Consider the following 11,640-nt stretch of genomic DNA (forward strand, 5'->3'; position numbering starts at 1 on the left):
CACACTTTACATTACAGTACACATGCTACGGATAAAGGAGAAGTGTGTAACAATGTAACGAATCGTTTTCTTGAGTCGGATCTTTTCATTTAAACAATTGAACAAAACTGGTCTGACTGAACGATTAATTTACGAATTGAATTGAACCAGGGGTGTGCGAGGCGGTCAGAGAAAGATCTTTTCGGATTTGTACGACTCGCAATAATCCAGGTAAATGGGATAGTTCACTCAAAAACAAAAATTTGCTGGTAATTTACTCAACTTCAGGATAACTTTTGCAGAACAGTAAAGAAGATTTTTAGCTGAAACCATTGTCCTTGGTGATTTATAAAATGTAAGTCAATTGCTACCGGCACTTTGAGAGTCCAAAAAAGCATATCAGGCAACACAAAATGAATACCCGTGGCTACTGGCGCTATATTGAGGTCTTCTGAAGCAAAACGATTGGCCTGTGCAAGAAACTGAACGTTATTTACAACCTTATAGCCTGTAATCCATAGCCGTAGGTAAATGTCCGATTCTTTTCCGGGAACTGGTTCTTTTGGAGAGTTCATTTCAATGAACTGGTTCAAACAAGTGATTCACTAGTTTGCTTACGTACGGAATGATGTAAAATAATTTTTTTTATTATTAAGCATCCAATAATGATGTGAAACGCAGAGGTTTTACATAGTGAATAAACTAGTCTTAATCAACTCAATTTTTACGTAAACTATGAGAAGCCATAAAAACTTAAATTTTGCTCCTTTATTCAAGTGTTTGGTTCACGCATGTTTGTATCAGCAGCTCATCAGTTCTTTGGTTCAATTCCAAACTGTTTCCTCAGTTCAGTGTATGGTTGGAGGAACTGGAGCACTAAATGAGTTGGCAAAAACCAGCATCATAGGATCATATACACCGGTATAATCCTCAGAGCGACTGCCGGTGTTGTGCCCATTTTCGACCCCCTGGCAAATTATTACCCCCCTCGTTGAAATCGCTACCTGATTGCCTAATCCTAACCCCGCCCCTAATCCTAACCCTAACCCCTCCCCCACACCTAACCCTAAACCTACCAATACTAGGGGGGGTAATAATCTGGCAGGGGTCAGAATTGGGCACAACACCGGTCATGTCCAAAAGTGAGCTTTGATTGAGTAACTTGTAGACCTGTGCTGCTCTGGCTGCAGACTGTTTCAGAAGGTTTAGTCTGATTTGGTGAACTGATTAATCCAGTTCACTAAAAAGAACCGGTTCAAAAGAATTATTTGTTTGACCAACTGGACATCACTCTGGACCGTTTGACTGAGGCTATGAATTACAGGTAATAATGCTGTAAATAATGTATTGTCAGATAGACCTCAATATTGCCAGGAGCCACGGGTATAAATTTTGTGCTGCATGATATGCTTTTTTTGAGTCTCAAAGTGACGGTAGCCATTGAGTTTCACTTTATGAATCACCAAGGATCAGGTTTCAGCTAAAAAACGTATTTATTGTTCAACTGAAGAAAAAAGTCAAATTTTGAATGGCCTAAGGATGGATAAATTAACAGCAAATTTTCATTTTTGGGTGAACTACTTCTTTAACAACTCAATTAACTGAGAACCGTCTTGCTCGAACATGTCCAAATCGACTTGTAATGAGTCGAGAACCGATGAGTGAGCTAATAGTTAAAGCATTTGGAGTCATATGAGAAAAGAAAATAACTTTAATAGCCAAATAGAAGAAATGTTACAAACAAAATCGTAGGCCTACTGGAAATGTGTGAGTTTTATTAACACATATAAAACAGAACAGGTTTAAATAGTTTGTTATTATTATTTGTAGGTTTATAGAGTTTTTTTAAATAGACTTTCGTAAAGAACAAGACATCGTTTCATAGTTGTTAAGGATGGGAGCTTACTTAATTATGTATACGTTTGTGGTAAAAATTGAGGAATGCAAAGGCTGACCACATGCCAAACTTTTATAATGCGCAAGACACCCAAAGTACTTCAATATAACCTATCTTAATTGTGATAGTCACAAGAACTTAAGGCTAATTCATACTGCCCCAACAAATGCCTGGTGTTAACACACTGATCCAACAAAACCCAACAATTCTTGTTGGGGCAGTGTGATCTAGCCTTATAATTTATATTGTGGTGTGAATGTGGTAGAGTTATAACGTTCCACTAACAAAATATCTTCAAATGTCAGAAAGTCAGTTAGACAATCAATTTTACATGGACATCAAACACGTGAAGTTTCAGGGTTGATTCTGGCAGTCTGCTGTGACCTCTAAGGCATGTGTTGTGGGATAATTACATTATATAAAAGCTAAATGCAAAACACATTGTGCAAAGTGTGCACGAGTAATGCACAAATAATTTGCAGGCCTTGAGGGTTTAATAATGGAGTTGCACAGTCACAAGAACAAGCCTCTTGCCTTTTCTCTTTCTAGCCCAAACCTGGTCATTCCTCACAAAAACGAGTCCCCAAATGACATCACCTCCCAGAGCTTGAGGCCTCGACAGTTCAGAATGTATCACATTACAACTTAAAAGCTTAGATTCAAGAGAATGTGTTTAAAAATGTAAAATCAATACACTCTATAAAGAGAAGCTGATATGATGGCATGGCTATCCATTCCTGGTAGCCTAACAGACAGAGCTGTAGTGGGATGAGACTGTGGAATTCCTCTGAGGAACCTCAAGAGCGTCACTTCACACAGGCTCATCTCTTATCTCATCTCTCATCACTCTTCTACAAGACAGTTCAGAGCAACAGGCACAGGATTTCCCCACTAATAGTTCCAGCATGTGCTCTGTTCATTTGAGACTCTGCATGGTGTAATGCTGTAAATAAGGTCATTAGTCAGTGAGCATTACATCTCTTCCTGGGCTGAATGACTTGACCAAAAAAAAAAAATATATATAACAAATAAAAAAAAAATACAGTAACACAGTAAAAAACCAAAATATTGTGACATGTTATTACAATTTTAAATAACTGCCTCCATTTGAATATATTTAAAAATGTAATTTATTCCTGTGATGCAAAGCTGAATTTTTAGCAGCCATTACTCCTTCAGAAATCATTCTAATATGCTGATTTGGTGCTAAAATATTTCTTATTATGATCAATGTTAAAAACATTAATATTTTGTGGAAACTGTGACACACCATTTAAGAGTTTGAGGTAAGAAAGTTTTTTTTCTTAAAGAAATTAATACTTCAGCAAGGACACAGTTGATCAAAAGTGACAAAGACATTTATATATATATATATATATATAATATTGCAATTTCAAATAAATGCTGTTCATTAAACATTCTATTCATCAAAGCATCACAAAAATGTATTGTTATTCATGTAGCAAAAAATATGTTGTCAACATCGATAATAATAATAATAATAAGAACCATTAATATTAACTGAACCCCAATAATTATTTGGGCACCAGATCAGCATATTAGAATAATTTCTTCAGGATCATGTGACATTGAAGACTGACTGCTGAAAATTCTTAATTGCCATCAAAGGAATACATATATTTTCAAATAGAAAACAGTTATTTTAAATTGTAATAATATTTCAGAATATTACTGTTTTTACTGTATTTTGTTGTCATACTTAAGCAAATTCACATAAAGGGAACTACTACAAAACTGATGAATGTTCTTATTTACAGCATTACACCATTCAGAAATGTCTTCTCGGCTCACATATTAGCACTGGAATGCTGCAAACACAGAAGCAGAGTGATACCACAGTAAAACATTGTACTGTTCATTGTACAGTACTGTTGGAACATCACAAATTTGTGGAAAAGAACTAATCACTGTATAACATGTATTGTCTTTAATGTCATAATACTTAATGACATTATATTACTAGACTTACATTACAAAGCATCAGGCAAATATCTTAGTGCTGTTGATTTAAAGGCCTCTTTTGAGTGAACTGTTAATATCATTACAGGATGCATAACATCTGCATTTTCAAGCCCATCTGTATTTTCCATTATATACATATATACTCGTGACCCCTACCATCCTGTTTACCATGCAACTACTATTGCTATAGGAGTTCAGTATACATGTTCTTGCAAATCTGTATTCTTGCATTTTGTATTCTTGGTATCAAGAATCTGGGCTAAACTACAACACCGGGCCTAGCAGGGAAGTCAATTCCGCCAGCTTAACCGACAACTCTCTGGCAGATTCAAGGCATTTCATTTACACACTGCTGTGCAGGTAGGGGTTTCCAGTTGATGAATGTGTCAGGATCACTTTGAGCCTGGCGTTGATGTAATATCAAGTCATTGACGGAACATCTGTGGATGGATGTTACCCACTGACCTGTTTTCTGGGACTCCAATACTTCACAGCCAGACTGACATGATATTATCAAATCCAGGCCAGCGTGCTCCTGTCACACTTTTTTGAGGCCAGCTTGTTTCAGGGTTTGTTTCACCAGTTTGTCATATATTACTATTCATACTAAAAATGTCTAAAAACTTCTAGTGACGCACAATAAGTAATCTAATGTTCAAAGTAAACATAATAGTACTTTTTTTAGTGTTATTGTGTAATATCGTACAGCATTAAGGTTAAACTTTGCACTTCACACCCACAAATATGATATGCAAAGTAAGCATGATATGCAAAGTAAGCAGTTCTGTTCTTTTTTTTTTTTTAGAAGGATCATAGATGCTGTATTTTGTCTTCATTGTCAAAGCTGAATTGGAGGACAAATCCTGTAACTCCTCTTTCATTCAAAGGCTCACAAGGCTAATCCTTTCTATTTTAAGAATCAACCAGGCCACAGATTACCCCAACACATGTCTACATTTGTATTTAAACCGAGCTGAGTATGTTTGATATAAAGATGCAGACTAAGAGAAACGGGTTGCAACCTAAATTAAATTTTAATAATAAATCTACCTATAAATGAGTTTACAGTGCAACTGTATTTATACACAATACTTTATGAAAAGCAAAACTGCAAAACAGTTCACCCAAAAACCAAAATAAATACCCTCGTGTTGTTTCACATATGTATGCTGATTTGTTTTGCATTAAACACAAAAGGACATTTCACACTTATCTTTTACGACACAACAACAGTTAATATAGTGACCATCATTCAAGCTCCAAAAAAGCATCATAAAAATGCAATACATAATACAAATCAGAAATTCAGAGGTCATATGAAATTGTTTTCATAGCGTCACTGGGCCACAGTGTTTATAGTTGGAAACTGACCTACTAATGGCTCACTAATGTCTCTGTCCTGTATATTAAACATCAATAAAACTACATACGTCACCTTAAGCACACACTTTCAAAGTCATCTGATGTGCAGCAACTGGAAGCATCTCTCTCTTATTGTCATAGCCGTGTAAAATTTGCTTGTCCGGGGTTTATTTTTAGTGCGCAGCCTCCAGCTGTGTGTCAGAGTGATGAGACGCTGTCATCACGCCAATAACACTGTGAGATACTTGCAATTCTGCACATTTTCAGATTTGAATCTGCCATCAAGCCAGATTAGAATTCATAATTCACACGCCCAGCTCAGCAGATAGCCTACCATCATACGTTTCATTAGTAAACTTTTCTTGGTAAACACTGTTTAATCCTATGAGCACACCTAAAAAGAATCGAATCATTAATCACAATCGAAAAAATATCATCGTGAACTGAATCGAATGGTTCAGAATTTGCAAAATCGTTCTTGAATTGAATCGAAAAAATATGAATCGTGAATCGATTCGCCGTCTACTCAAAAGATTCACATAGCTCAGTTTTATCGCAAAATTCAATCAATCGATTCAAGTGGCAACTTGTTGAAAAAACAGTAGAACTTTCAGAAATATATAATATCTTTTTCAATCGCTAAATCAGCATTTTAACCGCGGATAGACATCAGTAAAACACTTGTAAACAAGGTGTCAAGTAACGTTACGTTTACCTCAGGAAAGCCATTATAATGAACTCTAGATTGGATCATTTTGTTAAATATATAGGCCGTATTACATATTCATTATATTTTTTACTTTACATGCAATATTGTAGAAATATACTGACAGCATTCCTTGCATAGTTTACAGATTACCATATATATTTCCAAATCAAAATGGAAATTGAATGGTGAAATCTGTATCAATACCCAGCCATTTTCCTCAGATTTACCAACTGCTAGTTCCACTAAATGTTCCTGGCCAGGGTGGAAACTTCTTGACAGTAATGCCTTGTGTGTGTGTGTGTTGACTTTGCAGACTGGACTAATAGTGGCATGCTACCAAGGATACGTGGATGTGGTGGTTGCTCTCTCCCAGTGTCCTCACCTGGACGTGAACTGGCAGGACAATGAAGGCAATACAGCCCTCACCACTGCTGCTCAGGCGGGTAAGAGCGATCAAACAGCCTCAATCCAAATCACTACCTGCACATATTTACATTTAGATTACTATAAAGTTTAAGTAACTAGTGTCTCAACATTCAAAGTAAATGGATGAGTGTGAAAACTTCCAAATACTACTAGAAATGAACCGCTGAGTGCCCTAGAAGTGTCGTTACATATTTAACAGCTGACTGCATTTCCATAATTCTCCTGAACAATTGCAGGTCACATCACAATCATTAACTACCTACTCAACTACTTTCCCGGGCTTGACATCGAGAAGAGGAACTGCCACGGTTTCACCGCTCTGATGAAAGCTGCTATACAGGGTCGAGTGGAATGTGTCAGAGCCCTGATGCTGGCAGGTACTCGAGCCTCAGATCACTGTGCGATAGACTGACAGACGTGCCAGGAAACACTACAAAATAAAGCAGCTGTTATATGATTAGCTACAAGACCAGGACAAAATGCAAACATAATCATACCACAGATTTACTAACTGATTTTAAAGGGATAGTTCACCCCAAATTAAAAAAAGTTGTCATTATTTATTTACTCTTATGCCATTCTAAATCCATATGCTGTTATTTTTTTCTGTAGAAAAAAAAATGCAGCTCTTGCTATACATTGGCACTTAAAACAACTTTATTATACAAATCTGCTGGAGTCACACAATAGTCACACAAGTTTTTAAAAAAAAATTTTTTTAGGCTCTTGTTGTTACTGTCTTTTTAATATTTTATTCTTTTTTTAATATTTTATTTTTTTCTAAAAAAGATTTTATATTCTGACCTGTGAAGCTATACAGTTTATGTATGATGTGTGCCATACAAATAATAATACTTATTACAAAAATATTATACATTTTTAAAAATATTTTATATATTTATGCTTTTTTTTCTAAAGTGATTTTATATTCTGACCTGTGAAGCTGCATTTTATGAATGATGTGTGCCACAGGAGCAATACTTCTTACAAAAATATTTATTATTATTAAAAAAATGTTGACATTCTATTTATTTATTTTCTAAAGTTTTATATTATGACCTGTGAAGCTACATTTTATATGTAAAATGTGCCACTCAAATAATGTTTGTTTTTTTTAAATAAAAATTGTTTATTATTATTATAAATAATGAATACTTTTTTTTTTTGCTATGCTTTCTTTTTTTTTTCTAAAATGCTAAAATAATTTTAGGGGAAAAAAAGAAAGCATAGCAAAAAATTCCGTGCTGAATGATTCTGTGCGTGTCATGTACGCGCTACTGTCTGTAGCCTATGTGTGTGCGTTACAGTGCAGCAGCGCAATACATTTTTTCATACAAATAATATTTATATTAAATATTAAAATTTATTAAAAATATATTATCATTATTATTTATCCCCTGTGAATAACGAATTAGATTCCATATAACTTAAGAAGACATGTAGTTCAAGAAAGTAGTGAACAAGCCATATTTGCCACTTTTTTTGGTGTGTTTGTTGTTGAATAGCATAATGATTCTTCCAAATGTAATTCTTTTGTTATAGTCAAATTAATTATAGTCAATAATAGGAATTATTAAACAGAATTATTACAAAATAACTGCTTAACTACATTTTACTGCTAAAGTTACCACTATTTTGAGTGTTTCCGCATGACACAACAGCGGTCAGGTGGCACAAGTCGGAGCAGATTCCTAGTTGTATTATGAGTTCTAGGAGGATGCGAGCTCTTTTCACAAGTCAGATTTATTATGGTAATAACTAATTCTAACTCCAATCACACAATCACATTTGCTTTCTTGATCAGGAGCTGACATAGATGCCAGGGACAAAGGGAGGAAGTTCACTGCGCGAGAGTGGGCCATCTTTACAAGCCGCTATGACACTGTGTTCGCCATGACGCGGCTGATGCAGCAGCCGTGTGCGGATCAGTTCTGCGACACCTATCGGTCTGAGTGGCCCCTTCTGCCTGCGCTGGTGGCCAAAGCTCAGGCGCCCAAAGGCTGCATTCAGAAAATTTCAGAGACACTAAGTGACTTCTTTGACATCAGTAACGTCACCGAGGCGTCAGAAGACGGGGTTCTGGATCACATGGTGCGCATGACAACATCGCTGGGGAGCCCGTTCATCGCAACGGCGTGTCGAACGGTGTGTCCCGGCAGCCCGCCCTGTGTGGGAAAACGCCGGTACTCTGTTCAGGAGATACTAAAAAAACAACGCATCGAGCAGCTGAAAAGTCTGCGACCCGAGCGCCTCGAGAACTACAAACGTCTCTTCCAGAACTCCCGCGTCCTGCTGGTGCCCAAATCGAAAGATCGTCGTGCGAGTCTGCAACCCCAGGCCCAATCAGACGGCTCCTCCTCTTCCTCCCCGGGCATCCGCAGGGCCAGTCTGCTCCCCTTACACCTGCTGAGGAGGAGCAGCGTTAGGCCAGGTATGGTGGTGCCCAAGCTGAGGATTACCAAGGCTGCTTCGTCAACCTACGTGCCGGAGAAAGTGCGGCGGAAAAGCAGCTGTATAGACGACCAGTTCCTCCAGATCCCAAAGTGGAGATACAAAGAACTGAAAGAGGAGCGAAAGAAAGCAGAGGAGGCGGAAAGGAAAAGACTGGAGGCCATAACGAAGAGACAACTCACTACAGGCAAAAGGAAATAAATGTGTGCAGACACACCGCTCACCGTTTTATACTTGAAATGCAATTTTGATGTTGGATTCTAATTTATTTGACTTTTTTTTTTTTTTAAAGACAATTCATTTTTATAAAGCTTCTCAACTCCTTTTAACCCTCTTTAAAATAGGGTAAAGTGAAGGATTTAAAGTGAACAGCTCCTTTAATCCCTTTTCATGTGTTTTGAGCATCAGGAAAATAGCTAATATGGGTAAACTACTAAAACCAGATGCTACTTTATGTTTACATTCTTAAAATCGGGTTCTTTGATTTTTAGAGTTGTCCAAATGCTAGTGTTGTCTCAGATTTAACAGTAGCATTGTGAATGTATTTAACAGACATACTTTGTCAATACCTCATCTTTAAACTATTTTTCTAAACATTGTAGATGTTGATGGTATTTCGGCAGCAGATCTGTCTGTATTTGCACACATTTCAGAGACAAATGCTACAGACAATCACCAACGAGTAATGAAAGACGGTAAAAGAGGTAGTGATATCATGGATCAGCATCTTATTTGATTTTTTCTGTACATTTAATAATTATTTATACTACTAAAGCACTCTAAGTTCATTACTTTAATGACTATGTTCTGAACCCAGAAAAAAAAAACATGTATTGTCTTTTACCAAATGGTATTTGCAACATACACAGCTGCCTGTGATGGAGAGGTACATTTACAAAAAGCTAAACATTTCTTTGCATGTCAAAGTAAATAGTTCTACATGAACGCCAACAATACATTATAAATATATGTCATACACACTACTGTTTAGGGTGAATGAGACGTGTTACAAGGTTACAACAAGGTTACAACATTGATAATAATAAGTGATATATATATATATATATATATATATATACTCCGCAGGGCCAGTCTGCTCCCCTTACACCTGCTGAGGAGGAGCAGCGTTAGGCCAGGTATGGTGGTGCCCAAGCTGAGGATTACCAAGGCTGCTTCGTCAACCTACGTGCCGGAGAAAGTGCGGCGGAAAAGCAGCTGTATAGACGACCAGTTCCTCCAGATCCCAAAGTGGAGATACAAAGAACTGAAAGAGGAGCGAAAGAAAGCAGAGGAGGCGGAAAGGAAAAGACTGGAGGCCATAACGAAGAGACAACTCACTACAGGCAAAAGGAAATAAATGTGTGCAGACACACCGCTCACCGTTTTATACTTGAAATGCAATTTTGATGTTGGATTCTAATTTATTTGACTATTTTTTTTTTTTAAAGACAATTCATTTTTATAAAGCTTCTCAACTCCTTTTTACCCTCTTTAAAATAGGGTAAAGTGAAGGATTTAAAGTGAACAGCTCCTTTAATCCCTTTTCATGTGTTTTGAGCATCAGGAAAATAGCTAATATGGGTAAACTACTAAAACCAGATGCTACTTTATGTTTACATTCTTAAAATCGGGTTCTTTGATTTTTAGAGTTGTCCAAATGCTAGTGTTGTCTCAGATTTAACAGTAGCATTGTGAATGTATTTAACAGACATACTTTGTCAATACCTCATCTTTAAACTATTTTTCTAAACATTGTAGATGTTGATGGTATTTCGGCAGCAGATCTGTCTGTATTTGCACACATTTCAGAGACAAATGCTACAGACAATCACCAACGAGTAATGAAAGACGGTAAAAGAGGTAGTGATATCATGGATCAGCATCTTATTTGATTTTTTCTGTACATTTAATAATTATTTATACTACTAAAGCACTCTAAGTTCATTACTTTAATGACTATGTTCTGAACCCAGAAAAAAAAAACATGTATTGTCTTTTACCAAATGGTATTTGCAACATACACAGCTGCCTGTGATGGAGAGGTACATTTACAAAAAGCTAAACATTTCTTTGCATGTCAAAGTAAATAGTTCTACATGAACGCCAACAATACATTATAAATATATGTCATACACACTACTGTTTAGGGTGAATGAGACGTGTTACAAGGTTACAACAAGGTTACAACATTGATAATAATAAGTGATATATATATATATATATATATATATATATACACACACACACACACAAAAAACAGTTATTCTAAATTGTAATTTCACAGTATTATATATGAAACATTATTATATATATATTAAAAACAGTTATTCTAATTTATATTTCACAGTATTACTGTATTTAATTTTTTTGATTAAATAAATGCATCCTTGTTGAGCAGAAGAGAATTCTTTAAAAACATTTAAAAAATCTTACCGACTTAATTTTGTAACAGTGTTGTAAATTGGTGAATTACTTACAAAAACTGTTTTTACTTAAAAAAACATAAATTTTTTAGCTAAAGATTAGCCATGAATTATTAAACCATTTCCCAAAAACAATAGCTTTGTGGCAAGCTGTGCCAGTGGCTCCCCTAATAGTGAAACTTAACTTTGCCTTCAGATATAGGAAATACTGTTACTAATAATATAAACGCTGAAAATTATTATTAAATATTCTTAATATTTAACCTTATCTTGGATATCTTGGTATATGAAAAAGCAAATAATGTGCAGCAAAGTAAGACTTTACAAAGGTACTGTACTGTACATTAGTAAATATTTTCCTCCCTCATTTGCTTATTTAATTTAATATGTAAATTATTTCCCTATGATTC

At 35.8% G+C, this 11,640-nt stretch overlaps 1 protein-coding gene across 1 annotated transcript in view; it reads left to right on the top strand.

Annotated features, from left to right (window-relative positions):
- The window catches only part of LOC107705230 (ankyrin repeat domain-containing protein 33B-like), an 11,881-nt gene extending 2,789 nt beyond the window's left edge, over positions 1–9,092 (top strand). Inside the window, exons 2-4 of the mRNA XM_016508433.1 lie at positions 6,244–6,373; positions 6,593–6,733; positions 8,161–9,092. Of these exons, the coding sequence (XP_016363919.1) occupies positions 6,244–6,373; positions 6,593–6,733; positions 8,161–9,008 (1,119 nt within the window). The 3' untranslated portion in view covers positions 9,009–9,092. The remainder of the gene's footprint in view (positions 1–6,243; positions 6,374–6,592; positions 6,734–8,160) is intronic.
- Positions 9,093–11,640: the final 2,548 nt, after the last annotated feature.

This window comes from Sinocyclocheilus rhinocerous, unplaced genomic scaffold (genome assembly GCF_001515625.1).
Source record: "Sinocyclocheilus rhinocerous isolate Xijiao unplaced genomic scaffold, SAMN03320098_v1.1 scaffold594, whole genome shotgun sequence".
Lineage (NCBI taxonomy): Eukaryota > Metazoa > Chordata > Actinopteri > Cypriniformes > Cyprinidae > Sinocyclocheilus > Sinocyclocheilus rhinocerous.